Raw genomic sequence first — 22,671 nt, 5'->3', positions numbered from 1 at the left:
CCGAAGTCTTCATCCTATCCGGCAAGAAGAGGTCCAGAAGAGGCTCCGAAGTCTTCATCCTATCCGGCAAGAAGAGGACATCCGGACCGGCAAACATCTTCATCGAAGCGGCATCTTCTATCTTCATCCATCCGACGAGGAGCGGCTCCATCTTCAAGACCTCCAGCGCGGAACATCCTCTTCTCCCGATGACTAGACGACGAATGAAGGTTCCTTTAAGGGACGTCATCCAAGATGGCGTCCCTCGAATTCCGATTGGCTGATAGGATTCTATCCGCCAATCGGAATTAAGGTAGGAAAAATCTGATTGGCTGATTGAATCAGCCAATCAGATTCAAGTTCAATCGGATTGGCTGATCCAATCAGCCAATCAGATTGAGCTCGCATTCTATTGGCTGTTCCGATCAGCCAATAGAATGCAAGCTCAATCTGATTGGCTGATCCAATCAGCCAATCGGATTGAACTTGAATCTGATTGGCTGATTCAATCAGATTTTTCCTACCTTAATTCCGATTGGCTGATAGAATCCTTAAAGGAACCTTCATTCGTCTAGTCGTCGGGAGAAGAGGATGTTCCGCGCCGGAGGTCTTGAAGATGGAGCCGCTCCTCGTCGGATGGATGAAGATAGAAGATGCCGCTTGGATGAAGGTGTTTGCCGGTCCGGATGTCCTCTTCTGCACGGATAGGATGAAGACTTCGGAGCCTCTTCTGGACCTCTTCTTGCCGGATAGGATGAAGACTTCGGAGCCTCTTCTGGATGGATCGGTAATACCTGGCGTGGTGAAGATAAGGTAGGGAGATCTTCATGGGCTTAGTGTTAGGTTTTTTAAGGGGGGTTTGGGTTAGATTAGGGGTATGTGGGTGGTGGGTTGTAATGTTGGGGGGGGGGTATTGTATGTTTTTTTACAGGCAAAAGTGCTGAATTCTTTGGGGCATGCCCCGCAAAAGGCCCTTTTAATAGCTGGTAAGGTAAAAGAGCTGTAATCTTTTTATTTTAGAATAGGGTAGGGCATTTTTTTATTTTGGGGGGGCTTTGTTATTTTTTTAGGGGGCTTAGAGTAGGTGTAATTAGTTTAAAATTCTTGTAATCTTTTTTTTTTTTTTGTAATTTAGTGTTTGTTTTTTTGTAATTTAGTTTAGTTGATTTAATTGTAGATAATTGTAGGTAGTTTATTTAATTAATTTATTGATAGTGTAGTGTTAGGTTTAATTGTAACTTAGGTTAGGATTTATTTTACTGGTAATTTTGTAATTATTTTAACTAGGTAGCTATTAAATAGTTATTAACTATTTAATAGCTATTGTACCAGGTTAAAATAAATACAAAGTTGCCTGTAAAATAAATATTAATCCTAAAATAGCTACAATGTAATGATTAGTTATATTGTAGCTATATTAGGGTTTATTTTACAGGTAAGTATTTAGCTTTAAATAGGAATAATTTATTTAATAAGATTTATTTTATTTCGTTAGATTTAAATTATATTTAACTTGGGGGGGGGGGTTAGGGTTAGACTTAGCTTTAGGGGTTAATACATTTATTATAGTAGCGGTGAGGTCCGGTCGGCAAATTAGGGGTTAATACTTGAAGTTAGGCGTCGGCGATGTTAGGGAGGGCAGATTAGGGGTTAATACTATTTATTATAGGGTTTTTGAGGCGGGAGTGAGGTGGTTTAGGGGTTAATACATTTATTATAGTGGCGGCGAGGTCCGGTTGGCAGATTAGGGGTTAATAAGTGTAGGTAGGTAGCGGCGACGTTGGGGGGGGGGGGCAGATTAGAGTTAATAAATATTATGTAGGTGTCGGCGATGTTAGGGGCCGCATAATAGGGGTACATAGGGATAATGTAGGTTGCGGCGGTGTACAGTCGGAAGAATAGGGGTTAAAAAATGTATTTATAGTGGCGGCGATGTGGGGGGCCTCGGTTTAGGGGTACCTAGGTAGTTTATGGGTGTTAGTGTACTTTAGAGCACAGTAGTTAAGAGCTTTATGAACCGGCGTTAGCCCATAAAGCTCTTAACTCCTGACTTTTTTCTGCGGCTGGAGTTTTGTCATTAGAGTTCTAACGCTCACTTCAGCCAAGACTCTAAATACCGGCGTTAGGAAGATCCCATTGAAAAGATAGGATACGCAATTGATGTAAGGGGATCTGCGGTATGGAAAAGTCGCGGCTGGAAAGTGAGCGTTAGACCCTTTCCTGACTAACTCTAAATACCAGTGGTCGGCCAAAACCAGCGTTAGGACCCCCTAACGCTGGTTTGGACGGCTAATGCAGAACTCTAAATCTAGGCGTTAGTTTGCTCCAAGATCAAACATAGAGCTTAAAGGTACACTGAACCCAAATTTTTTCTTCTGTGATTTAGATATAGCATGCAGTTTTAAGCAACTTTCTAATTGACTCCTATTGTCAATTTTTCTTCGTTCTCTTGCTATCTTTATTTGAAAAAGAAGGCATCTAAGCTTTTTTGGGGTTCAGACCTCTGGACAGCACTTTTTTTGGTGGATGAATTTATCCACCAATCAGCAAGAATAACCCAGGTTGTTCACTAAAAATTGGTCGGCATCTAAACTTACATTCTTGCATTTCAAATAAAGATACCAAGAGAATGAAGAACATTTGATAATAGGAGTAAATTAGAAAGTTGCTTAAAATGTCATGCTCTATCTGAATCACAAAAGAAAAAAAATTGGGTTCAGTGTCCCTTTAAAGGCAGACCAACAACTTGCAAATTGTGACCTATGGATTCCCATGCCTAAGGAATAAGGAGTTTGCCTTTTAGGCCAGGTCTAAATACTCCATGAGAGAGGCTAGAGTTTTTTAAAATACAGTAACTTGGGGAACTTTTTCAAAGCAATCACTTTTGTAGAAATAAATAGTATACCCAAGAAATAATATCAGTAGCCCTATAGGATTTTAATGCTAGAGATCACTGTTTACTGAAGGAGATCTGAAAATGATTAATACCGTGTAAAATTGTCAAGTGTATGTTTAGCGTAGAACCCATTTGTGGATAATTCAGAGTTTGCTTATTTCTCATTAATTCTGAAGAATTTTACTGTGTTTGGTCCAAAGGCGGGGTACAAAACATTTATCAGTTATGTGTCAGATAAAGAAGCACAATGTTTGCATAGGCATGGTGCAGTTCCAAGTGATGATAGTAGGCAAGATTAAGTTTTGTAGTTACCAGTTCTGCATTATTGGACCCTATAAAGGGGGTCAGACTGTCTCCAACCTTGTATAGCTTCAGATGCTCCTTGAAAACCCACCTATTCAGAGAGGCTTACCATCTCTCCTTCATCCCTCATCCGAACCAAGCTAATACATGTACATGAACTGCCTGACTCACTGCTGCAAATACAACCAATGTAACAAGCTACCCCAACCTTATGTCTCTGCACCCTAAACCTATAGACTGTGAGCTCTCCGGAGCAGGGCCCTCTTCCTCCTGTGCTAGATTTGTTTAGTCTTGTTATGTTTTGTATTGTATCACAAATCTTTGTCGTTGTATACCCCTATCATTGTACCCAGCACTACGGAATTTGGCTGCGCTATACAAATAAATGATAATAATAATAATAATAGTATATGTTTGCCACTACTACTAAAAAATCATGAATGGGTTACAAAGTACAGAGTGAGTATACTATGGAGTTTTGTCCTTAGATAAAATTGATCCAGTAAGTTCTAGTATTTGTACAATTAGTACAAACTGTAGATCATCACACACATCTTTGTAATAAATCAGGCAACAGTGATTAGTTTACGTTCAAAAACTGTATTGCACTATTCAAGCTATGGCAGCAGGCCGCGTGTTTCATGCTGGCATGGCACTTGTTCACTGAACACGCAAGAAACACATACGATAGATTAGGGTTGTGACCCTGTCCTGGATATGCTTCTTCTTTATTTTTGGGATTTCAACGTGATTTAATGAATAATGCAATCAAGTGTTGTTTTTTACCTTTTCATCTAAGCACGGTTACCAGGTTTATTACTAAAAAGTGTGAGGTTCTACAGTTGGCTGTAAAATATTTAGTTGTGTACCATTTGTTTGTTTTTTCCGTATTAGGCACAATCATAGGTAAGGCACATCTATCTATGTCACACAGTTATAAATGCAAAACCCCTGAATTGTATGAAATACCTGATGATCTACTCATCTCATACTAAAAGATGAAAAATGACGAATACGTTATCGGTTAACCCACAAAGACATGGGAATTGACTGCATCCGATAAAGTCAACATTAGCTAGATGTATTTTTTCATTAAACACTATAGGCAGGAGATTAAGGTGTCTAACGATGACTCAGGTTTTGGTCACAAAATCCTTATATTGTTTTGTATACATATTTTTCCTCTTGCAGGTTAATTTCTTTATTTTTTAATTTCTCTCTTCTTTTTTTACTCTTTTCCCACACAGTTATTGTATTGGCTGGCTCAGGTAATCTTTAACTAGTGAAGAAGCGTCTACTGTGAGTGAAGAAAACACAGATTTCTTCAACGCAGTAAATAGTAGATGCTACCCCTATTCTGTTGGTGTAACATCTTCACCTTTGTACTGCTTTGAACTCAAATTTTTTTACAGGAGAACATAATTGTTTTTCTCTTGAGTAGACCTGGCTTTGTTCATGAGCCTAAAGGAAGGGCTAACCTTGCTGTTGAATGATTTCACTGAACTAAATCATTAAATAGGATGGAAATATGAGTTATGAACACTTCACTTACCTTTTACTTCTGGGTAATAAAGAAATGGTTTAGGTTCACTGGTTTCATAATCTGATTTTCTCCGAAGTTGAACACACACAGATGCTGCCTTTGTAATATTAATATCTCTGTATTTTGGTGTTTTAAAGACAATGGCAAACTGAAAGAAAAAAAATATTACAGTGGGTTTTATACATGTACAACTGTCATTGAATAATCAAACTTTTTATTAAGTATTCCACAAATATTAGGAACCTTCTCACTTAGCATGGTTGAGTGAATTTTTTTGTTTCATGCAAGACACTTTTTGCTATCTTTCAGAACTTAGTTGACCAAAAACTTAGTTGACCAAATAACTACCACAACAAAATCCTGTTTGCATTTTGTGAATGTGAATACATCAGTGGTCAACAAATATTTTCAAAATCTAGGAGTCAGATCAAAAATATAGGAGATACAGAGAGAAGAGAATGAGAGAGAAGGAGAGAGAGAAAGAAAGAGAGAAAGAAAGAGAGAGAGAGGAGAGAGAGAGGAGAGAGAGAGGAGAGAGAGGGGAGAGAAAGGAGAGAGAGAGATGAGAGAGAGAGAGAGGAGAGAAAGAGAGCATTAGAGAGAGAGAAAGAGAGAGACAGAGTGAGTGAGAGAGTGTGAGAGTGAGGGAATGAGTGAGAGAGAGAGAGAGAGAGAGAGAGAGAGAGAGGAGAACACTGGTATAAATGGCCAAATTTTTTTTATTAACACACTTAAAACAAAATAAAGTGCACCAAGAAACACACACATACATATATATATATACAGTATATATATATATATATATATATATATATATATATATATATATATATATATACACACACACACACATATATACTGTATATATACAGGGAGTGCAGAATTATTAGGCAAGTTGTATTTTTGAGGATTAATTTTATTATTGAACAACAACCATGTTCTCAATGAACCCAAAAAACTCATTAATATCAAAGCTGAATAGTTTTGGAAGTAGTTTTTAGTTTGTTTTTAGTTATAGCTATTTTAGGGGGATATCCGTGTGTGCAGGTGACTATTACTGTGCATAATTATTAGGCAACTTAACAAAAAACAACTATATACCCATTTCAATTATTTATTTTTACCAGTGAAACCAATATAACATCTCAACATTCACAAATATACATTTCTGACATTCAAAAACAAATCAGTGACCAATATAGCCACCTTTCTTTGCAAGGACACTCAAAAGCCTGCCATCCATGGATTCTGTCAGTGTTTTGATCTGTTCACCATCAACATTGCGTGCAGCAGCAACCACAGCCTCCCAGACACTGTTCAGAGAGGTGTACTGTTTTCCCTCCTTGTAAATCTCACATTTGATGATGGACCACAGGTTCTCAATGGGGTTCAGATCAGGTGAACAAGGAGGCCATGTCATTAGATTTTCTTCTTTTATACCCTTTCTTGCCAGCCACGCTGTGGAGTACTTGGACGCGTGTGATGGAGCATTGTCCTGCATGAAAATCATGTTTTTCTTGAAGGATGCAGACTTCTTCCTGTACCACTGCTTGAAGAAGGTGTCTTCCAGAAACTGGCAGTAGGACTGGGAGAGCTTGACTCCATCCTCAACCCGAAAAGGCCCCACAAGCTCATCTTTGATGATACCAGCCCAAACCAATACTCCACCTCCACCTTGCTGGCGTCTGAGTCGGACTGGAGCTCTCTGCCCTTTACCAATCCAGCCACGGGCCCATCCATCTGGCCCATCAAGACTCACTCTCATTTCATCAGTCCATAAAACCTTAGAAAAATCAGTCTTGAGATATTTCTTGGCCCAGTCTTGATGTTTCAGCTTGTGTGTCTTGTTCAGTGGTGGTCGTCTTTCAGCCTTTCTTACCTTGGCCATGTCTCTGAGTATTGCACACCTTGTGCTTTTGGGCACTCCAGTGATGTTGCAGCTCTGAAATATGGCCAAACTGGTGGCAAGTGGCATCTTGGCAGCTGCACGCTTGACTTTTCTCAGTTCATGGGCAGTTATTTTGCGCCTTGGTTTTTCCACATGCTTCTTGCGACCCTGTTGACTATTTTGAATGAAACGCTTGATTGTTCAATGATCACGCTTCAGAAGCTTTACAATTTTAAGAGTGCTGCATCCCTCTGCAAGATATCTCACTATTTTTGACTTTTCTGAGCCTGTCAAGTCCTTCTTTTGACCCATTTTGCCAAAGGAAAGGAAGTTGCCTAATAATTATGCACACCTGATATAGGGTGTTGATGTCATTAGACCACACCCCTTCTCATTACAGAGATGCACATCACCTAATATGCTTAATTGGTAGTAGGCTTTCGAGCCTATACAGCTTGGAGTAAGACAACATGCATAAAGAGGATGATGTGGTCAAAATACTCATTTGCCTAATAATTCTGCACTCCCTGTATATATATATATATATATATATATATATATATACACATACATACATATATATATATATATACACACATCCATACATACAAACAGGGCTCGCCTCTCGCCACTTTTGGTCCACTCACTAGACCGCCCACACCCACTAAACCACCCCCCTTTGCATATGTTTAGCCAATGTGAAACACCTTATTGGCAGTATTTAAAAAAAAAAAAAAAATGTTATACCATAACTTAAATAATGCAACATACAGTAATAAATTAACAAAAAACATAATTTATGCTTACCTGATAAATTCCTTTCTTCTGTTGTGTGATCAGTCCACGGGTCATCATTACTTCTGGGATATAACTCCTCCCCAACAGGAAATGCAAGAGGATTCACCCAGCAGAGCTGCATATAGCTCCTCCCCTCTACGTCAGTCCCAGTCATTCGACCAAGAATCAACGAGAAAGGAGTAACCAAGGGTGAAGTGGTGACTGGAGTATAATTTAAAAGATATTTACCTGCCTTAAAACAGGGCGGGCCGTGGACTGATCACACAACAGAAGAAAGGAATTTATCAGGTAAGCATAAATTATGTTTTCTTCTGTTATGTGTGATCAGTCCACGGGTCATCATTACTTCTGGGATACCAATACCAAAGCAAAAGTACACGGATGACGGGAGGGAAAGGCAGGCTCATTATACAGAAGGAACCACTGCCTGAAGAACCTTTCTCCCAAAAATAGCCTCCGAAGAAGCAAAAGTGTCAAATTTGTAAAATTTGGAAAAAGTATGAAGTGAAGACCAAGTTGCAGCCTTGCAAATCTGTTCAACAGAGGCCTCATTCTTAAAGGCCCAAGTGGAAGCCACAGCTCTAGTGGAGTGAGCTGTAATTCTTTCAGGAGGCTGCTGTCCAGCAGTCTCATAGGCTAAACGTATTATGCTACGAAGCCAAAAAGAGAGAGAGGTAGCAGAAGCTTTTTGACCTCTCCTCTGTCCAGAGTAAACGACAAACAAGGAAGAAGTTTGGCGAAAATCCTTAGTTGCCTGCAAGTAGAACTTGAGGGCACGAACTACATCCAGATTGTGTAAAAGACGTTCCTTCTTTGAAGAAGGATTTGGACACAAGGATGGGACAACAATCTCTTGATTGATGTTCCTGTTAGTAACTACCTTAGGTAAGAACCCAGGTTTAGTACGCAGAACTACCTTGTCTGAGTGAAAAATCAGATAAGGGGAATCACAATGTAAGGCTGATAACTCAGAGACTCTTCGAGCCGAGGAAATAGCCATTAAAAACAGAACTTTCCAAGATAACATCTTTATATCAATGGAATGAAGGGGTTCAAACGGAACACCCTGTAAAACGTTAAGAACTAAGTTTAAACTCCATGGTGGAGCAACAGCTTTAAACACAGGCTTGATTCTAGCTAAAGCCTGACAAAAGGACTGGACGTCTGGATTTTCTGACAGACGTCTGTGTAACAAGATGGACAGAGCTGAAATCTGTCCCTTTAATGAACTAGCTGATAAACCCTTTTCTAAACCTTCTTGTAGAAAAGACAGTATCCTAGCGATCCTAACCTTACTCCAGGAGTAACCTTTGGATTCGCACCAGTATAGGTATTTCCGCCATATTTTATGGTAAATCCTTCTGGTAACAGGCTTCCTAGCCTGAATTAGGGTATCAATAACCGACTCAGAAAAACCACGTTTTGATAAAATCAAGCGTTCAATTTCCAAGCAGTCAGCTTCAGAGAAGTTAGATTTTGATGTTTGAATGGACCCTGTATCAGAAGGTCCTGTCTTAGAGGTAGAGACCAAGGCGGACAGGATGACATGTCCACTAGATCTGCATACCAAGTCCTGCGTGGCCATGCAGGTGCTATTAGAATTACTGATGCTCTCTCCTGTTTGATTTTGGCAATCAATCGAGGAAGCAGCGGGAAGGGTGGAAACACATAAGCCATCCTGAAGTTCCAAGGTGCTGTCAAAGCATCTATCAGAACTGCTTCCGGATCCCTGGATCTGGACCCGTAGCGAGGAAGTTTGGCGTTCTGGCGAGACGCCATGAGATCTATCTCTGGTTTGCCCCAACGTCGAAGTATTTGGGCAAAGACCTCCGGATGAAGTTCCCACTCCCCCGGATGAAAAGTCTGGCGACTCAAGAAATCCGCCTCCCAGTTCTCCACTCCCGGGATGTGGATTGCTGACAGGTGGCAAGAGTGAGACTCTGCCCAGCGAATTATCTTTGATACTTCCATCATTGCTAGGGAGCTTCTTGTCCCTCCCTGATGGTTGATGTAAGCTACAGTCGTGATGTTGTCCGACTGAAACCTGATGAACCCCCGAGTTGTTAACTGGGGCCAAGCCAGAAGGGCATTGAGAACTGCTCTCAATTCCAGAATGTTTATTGGAAGGAGACTCTCCTCCTGATTCCATAGTCCCTGAGCCTTCAGAGAATTCCAGACAGCGCCCCAACCTAGTAGGCTGGCGTCTGTTGTTACAATTGTCCAGTCTGGCCTGCTGAATGGCATCCCCCTGGACAGGTGTGGCCGATAAAGCCACCATAGAAGAGAATTTCTGGTCTCTTGATTCAGATTCAGAGTAGGGGACAAATCTGGGTAATCCCCATTCCACTGACTTAGCATGCATAATTGCAGCGGTCTGAGGTGTAGGCGTGCAAAAGGTACTATGTCCATTGCCGCTACCATTAAGCCGATCACCTCCATGCATTGAGCTACTGACGGGTGTTGAATGGAATGAAGGACGCGGCATGCATTTTGAAGCTTTGTTAACCTGTCTTCTGTCAGGTAAATCTTCATTTCTACAGAATCTATAAGAGTCCCCAAGAATGGAACTCTTGTGAGAGGAAAGAGAGAACTCTTCTTTTCGTTCACTTTCCATCCATGCGACCTTAGAAATGCCAGAACTAACTCTGTATGAGACTTGGCAGTTTGAAAGCTTGAAGCTTGAATTAGAATGTCGTCTAGGTACGGAGCTACCGAAATCCCTCGCGGTCTTAGTACCGCTAGAAGGGCACCCAGAACCTTTGTGAAGATTCTTGGAGCCGTAGCCAATCCGAATGGAAGAGCTACAAACTGGTAGTGCCTGTCTAAGAAGGCAAACCTTAGATACCGGTGATGATCTTTGTGGATCGGTATGTGAAGGTAAGCATCCTTTAAATCCACTGTGGTCATGTACTGACCCTCTTGGATCATGGGTAAGATTGTCCGAATAGTTTCCATTTTGAACGATGGAACTCTTAGGAATTTGTTTAGAGTCTTTAAATCTAAGATTGGCCTGAAAGTTCCCTCTTTTTTGGGAACCACAAACAGGTTTGAGTAGAACCCTTGTCCTTGTTCCGACCGCGGAACCGGATGGATCACTCCCATTAATAACAGATCTTGTACGCAGCGTAGAAACGCTTCTTTCTTTATCTGGTTTGTTGACAACCTTGACAGATGAAATCTCCCTCTTGGGGGAGATAATTTGAAGTCTAGAAGGTATCCCTGCGATATGATCTCTAGAGCCCAGGGATCCTGAACATCTCTTGCCCAGGCCTGGGCGAAGAGAGAGAGTCTGCCCCCCACTAGATCCGGTCCCGGATCGGGGGCTCTCGGTTCATGCTGTCTTTGGGGCAGCAGCAGGTTTCCTGGCCTGCTTGCTCTTGTTCCAGGACTGGTTAGGCTTCCAGCCTTGCCTGTAACGAGCAACAGCTCCTTCCTGTTTTGGTGCAGTGGAGGTTGATGCTGCTCCTGTTTTAAAGTTCCGAAAGGGACGAAAATTAGACTGTCTAGCCTTAGCTTTGGCTTTGTCTTGAGGTAGGGCGTGGCCCTTACCTCCTGTAATGTCAGCGATAATCTCTTTCAAACCGGGCCCAAATAAAGACTGCCCCTTGAAAGGTATATTAAGTAATTTGGACTTAGAAGTAACATCAGCTGACCAGGATTTTAGCCACAGCGCCCTACGTGCCTGTATGGCGAATCCTGAGTTCTTAGCCGTAAGTTTGGTTAAATGTACTACGGCCTCCGAAATGAAGGAATTAGCTAGTTTAAGGACTCTAAGCCTGTCCGTAATGTCGTCTAGCGTAGATGAACTAAGGTTCTCTTCAAGCGACTCAATCCAAAATGCTGCCGCAGCCGTAATCGGCGCGATACATGCAAGGGGTTGTAATATAAAACCTTGTTGAACAAACATTTTCTTAAGGTAACCCTCTAATTTTTTATCCATTGGATCTGAGAAAGCACAGCTATCCTCCACCGGGATAGTGGTACGCTTAGCTAAAGTAGAAACTGCTCCCTCCACCTTGGGGACCGTTTGCCATAAGTCCCGAGTGGTGGCGTCTATTGGAAACATCTTTCTAAATATTGGAGGGGGTGAGAACGGCACACCGGGTCTATCCCACTCCTTAGTAACAATTTCAGTTAGTCTCTTAGGTATAGGAAAAACGTCAGTACTCGCCGGTACCGCAAAGTATTTATCCAACCTACACAGTTTCTCTGGTATTGCAACGGTGTTACAATCGTTGAGAGCTGCTAAGACCTCCCCTAGTAATACACGGAGGTTCTCCAATTTAAATTTAAAATTTGAAATATCTGAGTCCAATCTGTTTGGATCAGAACCGTCACCCACAGAATGAAGCTCTCCGTCCTCATGCTCTGCGAGCTGTGACGCAGTATCAGACATGGCCCTAGCATTGTCAGCGCACTCTGTTCTCACCCCAGAGTGATCACGCTTGCCTCTTAGTTCTGGTAATTTAGACAAAACTTCAGTCATAACAGTAGCCATATCTTGTAATGTTATCTGTAATGGCCGCCCAGATGTACTAGGCGCCAAAATATCACGCACCTCCCGGGCGGGAGATGCAGGTACTGCCGCGTGAGGCGAGTTAGTCGGCATAACTCTCCCCTCGCTGTTTGGTGAAATTTGTTCACATTGTACAGATTGACTTTTATTTAAAGTAGCATCAATACAGTTAGTACATAAATTTCTATTGGGCTCCACCTTGGCATTGGACCAAATGACACAGATATCTTCCTCTGAGTCAGACATGTTTAACACACTAGCAAAAAACTTACAACTTGGTTATAATCTTTTTAAGCAAAAAACGTACTGTGCCTCAAAGAGGTACTAACGATTAAATGACAGTTGAAATAGTGAACTGAAAAACAGTTATAGCATCAAACTTTAAAACAACAAAACTTTTAGCAAAGGTTTGTTCCCATTAGTAAAATAACAATAATTAAATTTGACATAAAAAATACAAAGCAACGTTTTTATTCACAGTCACTATAAGAATTCTCACAGCTCTGCTGAGAGAATTTACCTCCCTTCAAAGAAGTTTGAAGACCCCTGAGATCTATCAGAGATGAACCGGATCATGCAGGAAAAATAAAAGTAACTGACTGGTATTTTTTGATGCGTAGCAAAGAGCGCCAAAACGGCCCCTCCCTCTCCCACACAGCAGTGAAGAGAAACGAAACTGTCACAAATAAAGCAAAAAAACTGCCAAGTGGAAAATAATGCCCAAATATTTATTCACACAGTACCTCAGCAATGTAAACGATTCTACATTCCAGCAAAAACGTTTAACATGATAAATAGTTATTAAAAAGGATTAGTGACCTTTAACAGAGTAGTTCCGGTGAAATACCATCCCCAGAATACTGAAGTGTATACATACATGTCATTTTAACGGTATGGCAGGATTTTCTCATCAATTCCATTCAGAAAATAAAAACTGCTACATACCTCAATGCAGATTCCTCTGCCCGCTGTCCCCTGATCTGAAGCCTTTACCTCCCTCAGATGGCCGAGAACAGCAATATGATCTTAACTACTCCGGTTAAAATCATAGTAAAAAACTCTGACAGATTCTTCCTCAAACTCTGCCAGAGAAGTAATAACACGCTCCGGTGCTATTTTAAAATAACAAACTTTTGATTGAAGTCATAAAAACTAAGTATAATCACCATAGTCCTCTCACACATCCTATCTAGTCGTTGGGTGCAAGAGAATGACTGGGACTGACGTAGAGGGGAGGAGCTATATGCAGCTCTGCTGGGTGAATCCTCTTGCATTTCCTGTTGGGGAGGAGTTATATCCCAGAAGTAATGATGACCCGTGGACTGATCACACATAACAGAAGAAATAAGAGCATAGCAGTTAGCAACATCAACAAGGGTTCTGGGGAAGACAAGAGCTGGAAAGAAAAAGGAAGTTGCTGAACTAAGAGAAAGCAGAGAGTGTTGACATTAAAGGGGCAGTAAACCTAAAAAACATAATTTATGCTTACCTGATAAATTTATTTCTCTTGTAGTGTATCCAGTCCACGGATCATCCATTACTTGTGGGATATTCTCCTTCCCAACAGGAAGTTGCAAGAGGATCACCCACAGCAGAGCTGCTATATAGCTCCTCCCCTCACTGCCATATCCAGTCATTCGACCGAAACAAGACGAGAAAGGAGAAACCATAGGGTGCAGTGGTGAATGTAGTTTAATTAAAATTTAGACCTGCCTTAAAAGGACAGGGCGGGCCGTGGACTGGATACACTACAAGAGAAATAAATTTATCAGGTAAGCATAAATTATGTTTTCTCTTGTTAAGTGTATCCAGTCCACGGATCATCCATTACTTGTGGGATACCAATACCAAAGCTAAAGTACACGGATGATGGGAGGGACAAGGCAGGAACTTAAACGGAAGGAACCACTGCCTGTAGAACCTTTCTCCCAAAAACAGCCTCCGAAGAAGCAAAAGTGTCAAATTTGTAAAATTATGAAAAGGTGTGAAGCGAAGACCATTTTTAAAGGCCCAGGTGGAAGCCACAGCTCTAGTAGAATGAGCTGTAATCCTTTCAGGGGGCTGCTGTCCAGCAATCTCATAGGCTAAGCGTATTATGCTCCAAAGCCAAAAGGAGAGAGAGGTTGTCAAAGCTTTTTGACCTCTCCTCTGTCCAGAGTAAACGACAAACAGGGCATATGTTTGACGAAAATCTTTAGTAGCCTGTAAGTAAAACTTCAAGGCACGGACTACGTCCAGATTATGCAAAAGACGTTCCTTCTTTGAAGAAGGATTAGGACACAATGATGGAACAACAATCTCTTGATTTATATTCCTGTTAGAAACCACCTTAGGTAAAAACCCAGGTTTGGTACGCAGAACTACCTTGTCTAAATGAAAAATCAGATAAGGAGAATCACAATGTAAGGCAGATAAATCAGAGACTCTTCGAGCCGAGGAAATAGCCATCAAAAACAGAACTTTCCAAGATAAAAGTTTAATATCAATGGAATGAAGGGGCTCAAACGGAACTCTCTGAAGAACTTTAAGAACCAAGTTTAAGCTCCACGGGGGAGCAACAGTTTTAAACACAGGCTTAATCCTAACCAAAGCCTGACAAAATGCCTGGACATCTGGAACTTCTGCCAGACGCTTGTGCAAAAGAATAGACAGAGCAGAGATCTGTCCTTTTAAAGAACTAGCTGATAAGCCTTTGTCCAAACCCTCTTGGAGAAAGGACAATATCCTAGGAATCCTAACCTTACTCCATGAGTAACTCTTGGATTCACACCAATAAAGATATTTACGCCATATCTTATGGTAGATTTTCCTGGTGACAGGCTTCCGAGCCTGTATTAAGGTATCAATGACTGACTCGGAGAAGCCACGCCTTGATAGAATCAAGCATTCAATCTCCATGCATTCAGTCTCAGAGAAATTAGATTTGGATGATTGAAATGACCTTGTATTAGAAGGTCCTGCCTCAGAGGCAGAGTCCATGGTGGAAGAGATGACATGTCCACTAGGTCTGCATACCAGGTCCTGCGTGGCCACGCAGGCGCTATCAGAATCACTGATGCTCTCTCCTGTTTGATTTTGGCAATCAGTCGAGGGAGCAGAGGAAACGGTGGAAACACATAGGCCAGGTTGAAGAACCAAGGAGCTGCTAGAGCATCTATCAGCGTTGCTCCCGGGTCCCTGGACCTGGATCTGTAACAAGGAAGCTTGGCGTTCTGGCGAGACGCCATGAGATCCAGTTCTGGTTTGCCCCAACGATGGACAAGTTGAGCAAACACCTCCGGATGGAGTTCCCACTCCCCCGGATGAAAAGTCTGACGACTTAGAAAATCTGCCTCCCAGTTCTCTACGCCTGGGATGTGGATCGCTGACAGGTGGCAAGAGTGAGACTCTGCCCAGCGAATTATCTTTGAGACTTCTAACATCGCTAGGGAACTCCTGGTTCCCCCTTGATGGTTGATGTAAGCCACAGTCGTGATGTTGTCCGACTGAAATCTGATGAACCTCAGTGTTGCTAACTGAGGCCAAGCTAGAAGAGCATTGAATATTGCTCTTAACTCCAGAATATTTATTGGGAGGAGTTTCTCCTCCTGAGTCCACGATCCCTGAGCCTTCAGGGAGTTCCAGACTGCGCCCCAACCTAGAAAGATGGCATCTGTTGTTACAATCGTCCAATCTGGCCTGCGAAAGGTCATACCCTTGGACAGATGGACCCGAGAAAGCCACCAGAGAAGAGAATCTCTGGTCTCTTGATCCAGATTTAGTAGAGGGGACAAATCTGAGTAATCCCCATTCCACTGACTTAACATGCATAATTGCAGCGGTCTGAGATGCAGGCGCGCAAATGGCACTATGTCCATTGCCGCTACCATTAAGCCGATTACTTCCATGCACTGAGCCACTGACGAGCGTGAAATGGAATGAAGGACACGGCAAGCATTTAGAAGTTTTGATAACCTGGACTCCGTCAGGTAAATTTTCATCTCTACAGAATCTATAAGAGTCCCTAGGAAGGAGACTCTTGTGAGTGGTGATAGAGAACTCTTTTCCACGTTCACTTTCCACCCATGCGACCTCAGAAATGCCAGAACTATCTCTGTATGAGACTTGGCAATTTGAAAGCTTGACGCCTGTATCAGGATGTCGTCTAGATACGGAGCCACCGCTATGCCTCGCGGTCTTAGAACCGCCAGAAGTGAGCCCAGAACCTTTGTAAAAATTTTCGGGGCAGTGGCCAATCCGAAGGGAAGAGCTACAAATTGGTAATGCCTGTCTAGAAAGGCAAACCTTAGGAACCGATGATGATCTTTGTGAATCGGTATGTGAAGGTAGGCATCCTTTAAGTCCACTGTGGTCATGTACTGACCCGCTTGGATCATGGGTAGGATGGTCTGAATAGTTTCCATTTTGAATGATGGAACTCTGAGGAATTTGTTTAAGATCTTTAGATCCAAGATTGGTCTGAAGGTTCCCTCTTTCTTGGGAAACACAAACAGATTTGAATAAAAACCCTGTCCTTGTTCCGTCCGCGGAACTGGATGGATCACTCCCATTACTAGGAGGTCTTGCACACAGCTTAGGAATGCCTCTTTCTTTATCTGGTTTGCTAATAACCTTGAAAGATGAAATCTCCCTTGTGGAGGAGAAGCTTTGAAGTCCAGAAGATATCCCTGAGATATGATCTCTAGCGCCCAGGGATCCTGAACATCTCTTGCCCACGCCTGGGCGAAGAGAGAAAGTCTGCCCCCCACTAGATCCGTTTCCGGATAGGGGGCCGTTCCTTCATGCTGTCTTGGGGGCAGCAGCAGGCTTTCTGGCCTGCTTGCCCTTGTTCCAGGACTGGTTAGGTTTCCAGGCCTGTCTGGAATGAGCAACAGTTCCCTCTTGTTTTGAAGCGGAGGAAGTTGATGCTGCTCCTGCCTTGAAATTTCGAAAGGCACGAAAATTAGACTGTTTGGCCTTTGATTTGGCCCTATCCTGGGGAAGGGTATGACCCTTGCCTCCAGTAATGTCAGCAATAATTTCCTTCAAGCCAGGCCCGAATAAGGTCTGCCCCTTGAAAGGAATGTTGAGTAATTTAGACTTTGAAGTCACGTCAGCTGACCAGGATTTAAGCCATAGCGCCCTACGCGCCTGGATGGCGAATCCTGAATTCTTAGCCGTTAGTTTAGTCAAATGAACAATGGCATCAGAAACAAATGAGTTAGCTAGCTTAAGCGTTCTAAGCTTGTCAATAATTTCATTCAATGGAGCTGTCTGGATGGCCTCTTCCAGGGCCTCAAACCAGAATGCCGCCGCAGCAGCAGTGACAGGCGCAATGCATGCAAGGGGCTGTAAAATAAAACCTTGTTGAATAAACATTTTCTTAAGGTAACCCTCCAATTTTTTATCCATTGGATCTGAAAAAGCACAACTGTCCTCAACCGGGATAGTGGTACGCTTTGCTAAAGTAGAAACTGCTCCCTCCACCTTAGGGACCGTCTGCCATAAGTCCCATGTAGTGGCGTCTATTGGAAACATTTTTCTAAATATAGGAGGTGGGGAAAAGGGCACACCGGGTCTAATAATTTCTGTAAGCCTTTTAGGTATAGGAAAAACGTCAGTACACACCGGCACCGCATAGTATCTATCCAGCCTACACAATTTCTCTGGAATTGCAACTGTGTTACAGTCATTCAGAGCAGCTAATACCTCCCCAAGCAATACACGGAGGTTCTCAAGCTTAAATTTAAAATTAGAAATCTCTGAATCAGGTTTCCCCGAGTCAGAGATGTCACCCACAGACTGAAGCTCTCCGTCCTCATGTTCTGCATACTGTGACGCAGTATCAGACATGGCTCTAACAGCATTTGCGCGCTCTGTATCTCTCCTAACCCCAGAGCTATCGCGCTTGCCTCTTAATTCAGGCAATCTAGATAATACCTCTGACAGGGTATTATTCATGATTGCAGCCATGTCCTGCAAGGTAATCGCTATGGGCGTCCCTGATGTAATTGGCGCCATATTAGCGTGCGTCCCCTGAGCGGGAGGCGAAGGGTCTGACACGTGGGGAGAGTTAGTCGGCATAACTTCCCCCTCGACAGAACCCTCTGGTGATAATTCTTTTATAGATAAAGACTGATCTTTACTGTTTAAGGTGAAATGAATACATTTAGTACACATTCTCCTATGGGGCTCCATCATGGCTTTCAAACATAATGAACAAGTAGGTTCCTCTGTGTCAGACATGTTTAAACAGACTAGCAATGAGACTAGCAAGCTTGGAAAACACTTTAAAACAAGTTTACAAGCAATATAAAAAACGTTACTGCGCCTTTAAGAAACACAAATTTTCCCAAATTTTGAAATAACAGTGAAAAAATGCAGTTACACTAACGAAATTTTTACAGTGTATGTAATAAGTTAGCAGAGCATTGCACCCACTTGCAAATGGATGATTAACCCCTTAATACCAAAAACGGAATAACAAATGACAAAAACGTTTTTTAAACAGTCACAACAACTGCCACAGCTCTACTGTGGCTTTTTACCTCCCTCAATACGACTTTTGAAGCCTTTTGAGCCCTTCAGAGAAGTCCTGGATCATGCAGGAAGAAGCTGGATGTCTGTGTCTGTAATTTTTGCTGTGCAAAAAAACGCCAAAATAGGCCCCTCTCACTCATATTACAACAGTGGGAAGCCTCAGGGAACTGTTTCTAGGCAAAATTCAAGCTAGCCATGTGGAAAAAACTAGGCCCCAATAAGTTTTATCACCAAACATATGTAAAAAACAATTAAACATGCCAGCAAACGTTTTAAAATACACTTTTATAAGAGTATGTATCTCTATTAATAAGCCTGATACCAGTCGCTATCACTGCATTTAAGGCTTTACTTACATTATTTCGGTATCAGCAGCATTTTCTAGCAAATTCCATCCCTAGAAAAATATTTTAACTGCACATACCTTATTACAGGAAAACCTGCATGCTATTCCCCCTCTGAAGTTACCTCACTCCTCAGAATATGTGAGAACAGCAAAGGATCTTAGTTACTTCTGCTAAGATCATAGAAAACGCAGGCAGATTCTTCTTCTAAATACTGCCTGAGATAAACAGTACACTCCGGTACCATTTAAAAATAACAAACATTTGATTGAAGAAATAAACTAAGTATAAAACACCACAGTCCTCTTACGACCTCCATCTTAGTTGAGAGTTGCAAGAGAATGACTGGATATGGCAGTGAAGGGAGGAGCTATATAGCAGCTCTGCTGTGGGTGATCCTATTGCAACTTCCTGTTGGGAAGGAGAATATCCCACAAGTAATGGATGATCAGTGGACTGGATACACTTAACAAGAGAAAACACATAGTGCAGAATTATATAACATTATCTTAGCGCAAACATTATCCATCAAAGTATTGCTGCAATGGCTCGCTCAGGGTAGTGGTAGCGAGCTACATTTAGTTTAATGACGCGATCGGGCCGGCTCTGAGTAGACAGCCTGCCCAGATATGCTTAGAAAAAACAGACCTGCTCAGTAGAGCAAGGAGCGGCGGTAATGATAGCATAGAACAGTTATTTTTTTTTTATATTATATTATTTATTTTTTTAGAAAATAACTCCCTGTTATATAACTCAGGGAAGTAGCTGGACTGGGCTCTTTCTTCGACCCCCACTGCCACTACCTCTTGATTACATATCTTTTCTACAGCAAATACTGCAGCATTGACAAGATCAGTATAGGTGGCAGATTCCGCAGACAAAATCAGTTATTTCAAATCACGGTCCCCTTTATCAAGCTAAAGGCCACCCATGGTTAGTTATCCAGGTTACTACCCATGCAAAATAATAAAAAGGCAACCTGGACACTAAACAGGGTTGTTTCATGTCCTTGCTGCTTTAGATTGAACCTGCTCTGGTTTACACAACTTTGTATAATGTGGGAGGGAGATAAATGCTGTCTATATACTGTGCCAAATGGCAAGCAAATGTATATATGTTTAACAATCGTATCAAAAGGACTTAATGTGTTATGGTTTAAATTAACAAAATATTAATGTTGTAAGTGGGACAGTACCTGGGTTAATAGTTCTGCTATGTGCTATCACACACAAAACACATATATACATACCTGTCTGTGAACATCTGTTGGTGAGAAATCACCAAATCCTTCCCAGAATCCCCCATTTTCATCCTCTTCATAAAAACGTATTTGAATATCATCTGTAACACACACAAACAAAATTGGTATAAAATATTATAATACTTCTGTACGAAACTGTATTTATGTAATAATCAGAGTGGGCAATCACAGAATAAAATTTAAGTCAGAAAATTCACTCTCAGTTTGACAAAAACATGGGAAAATTTTAAACAAAAAAACCTCAAAAAGCAAAAAATGTAGTAAAGGAAGAATTTACTCTCTTAGAATATAAAAGTGGTTGAATTAAAATCAGATGAACTTTTCTGTGTTATTCAGAGTATATATAATGCAGTATATGAGAGGACAAAGGTAGTAGAATGGCATCAAAATGCACTAACCTTTTTTTTTTTTTTTTTTTTTTTTAATTATTTTTTTTTTTATTGAAGCATCAAAAAAAAACACAATGCACAATGTTCGCTCATCAACAGAGATTAATAATACAGAGCACCACAGATTATTGTTGTAACATGTTAGTCATTTAAAAGAAGAGAACATAGAAAAGTACTCATCCTCACAAGTCTGAGCTAATAATAAAGTTTTAGGCTATACAATTTCAAACAGCATATTTAGGTTTAGTGCTTTTGCCAACATAAAAGAGTAACTATGTAAGGTGAGCATGTATAGATGACATTGCATAGTGCCCTGCAGACGTGAGGAAGAAACTGTGAGCTACATATAATGGGGCTTCATTTTTCGTTGTAGTGACTTAGATCAGGTCCCCATATCTATATTGAAAATATTCTTTATTTGGTAAGAAGTGGGGAGTTAGCTTATGCAATGGCCCTTCTTAGGCCATGAGATAGAGAAAGAATGAGGAAAAGGCAGCGGGCAAAAGCCGCTCACATTCTAGGAAGAGATAGAGAGAGTGTTGTCTACAAGAGGGTAGTAGAACAACCAGGGTGGAGGGTAGATAGTGTGAAAAAACAGAATTTATGTTTACCTGATAAATTACTTTCTCCAACGGTGTGTCCGGTCCACGGCGTCATCCTTACTTGTGGGATATTCTCTTCCCCAACAGGAAATGGCAAAGAGCCCAGCAAAGCTGGTCACATGATCCCTCCTAGGCTCCGCCTTCCCCAGTCATTCGACCGACGTAAAGGAGGAATATTTGCATAGGAGAAATCATATGATACCGTGGTGACTGTAGTTAGAGAAATTAAATCATCAGACCTGATTAAAAACCAGGGCGGGCCGTGGACCGGACACACCGTTGGAGAAAGTAATTTATCAGGTAAACATAAATTCTGTTTTCTCCAACATAGGTGTGTCCGGTCCACGGCGTCATCCTTACTTGTGGGAACCAATACCAAAGCTTTAGGACACGGATGATGGGAGGGAGCAAATCAGGTCACCTAGATGGAAGGCACCACGGTTTGCAAAACCTTTCTCCCAAAAATAGCCTCAGAAGAAGCAAAAGTATCAAATTTGTAAAATTTGGTAAAAGTGTGCAGTGAAGACCAAGTCGCTGCCTTACATATCTGATCAACAGAAGCCTTGTTCTTGAAGGCCCATGTGGAAGCCACAGCCCTAGTGGAATGAGCTGTGATTCTTTCAGGAGGCTGCCGTCCGGCAGTCTCATAAGCCAATCTGATGATGCTTTTAAGCCAAAAAGAGAGAGAGGTAGAAGTTGCTTTTTGACCTCTCCTTTTACCAGAATAAACAACAAACAAGGAAGATGTTTGTCTGAAATCCTTTGTAGCCTCTAAATAGAATTTTAGAGCACGAACTACATCCAAATTGTGCAACAAACGTTCCTTCTTTGAAACTGGATTCGGACACAAAGAAGGCACAACTATCTCCTGGTTAATATTTTTGTTAGAAACAACTTTCGGAAGAAAACCAGGTTTAGTACGCAAAACCACCTTATCTGCATGGAACACCAGATAAGGAGGAGAACACTGCAGAGCAGATAACTCTGAAACTCTTCTAGCAGAAGAAATTGCAACCAAAAACAAAACTTTCCAAGATAATAACTAAGGCCTAGATTTAGAGTTCGGCGTTAGCCGTAAAAACCAGCGTTAGAGGCTCCTAACGCGGGTTTCTTACGCACTCCGGTATTTAGAGTTTATTTACCGCCACTCAAAATACACCTAACGCTCACATTTCTACCGCCACCTCAGACCCAGTAGTAAACATATACCGCCAAAAAAAACATCCACGAATCACAAAACAAATATTACACAAAGTACACTTACACTCATACAAACACAACACTATCTTTATTTTTCTTATTTTATTTTTTTTCATTAAAATACAAAGTATTAAAGTTGCGAGATTTCGGGTGTTTGAAAAAAATCCACACAAATCCATTTTCCCATTGACTTACATTGACACACGGGAAAAGACCCTCATATACCTACATCTAACTAATAACATTATCACAAACATACACTCATCGATGCATACAAACAATATACACCACATGACATACAAAAAATATTTATTTATTAAAAAAAGAACACGATTTATTTACTTTTTCACACAAGATCATGACGTCACTCACTTTACGAGGAAAACCAGTCTTAGAAAAAAAAATTGGAAATATTTGGAGCCTCCATTGACTT

At 41.4% G+C, this 22,671-nt stretch overlaps 1 protein-coding gene across 2 annotated transcripts in view; it reads right to left on the bottom strand.

The window, feature by feature from the left end:
* The window catches only part of NFKB1 (nuclear factor kappa B subunit 1), a 287,360-nt gene that overhangs the window by 102,329 nt on the left and 162,360 nt on the right, over window positions 1-22,671 (bottom strand). For both annotated transcript variants that reach the window (XM_053703496.1, XM_053703495.1), the window contains exons 10-11: window positions 20,036-20,127; window positions 4,731-4,869 (exon numbers count right to left, since the gene is read on the bottom strand). In XM_053703496.1, the coding sequence (XP_053559471.1) occupies window positions 4,731-4,869; window positions 20,036-20,127 (231 nt within the window). The remainder of the gene's footprint in view (window positions 1-4,730; window positions 4,870-20,035; window positions 20,128-22,671) is intronic.

The sequence above is a fragment of the Bombina bombina genome, chromosome 2, assembly GCF_027579735.1.
Source record: "Bombina bombina isolate aBomBom1 chromosome 2, aBomBom1.pri, whole genome shotgun sequence".
Taxonomy (NCBI): domain Eukaryota; kingdom Metazoa; phylum Chordata; class Amphibia; order Anura; family Bombinatoridae; genus Bombina; species Bombina bombina.
This window is presented reverse-complemented; position numbering and strand designations above follow the sequence as displayed.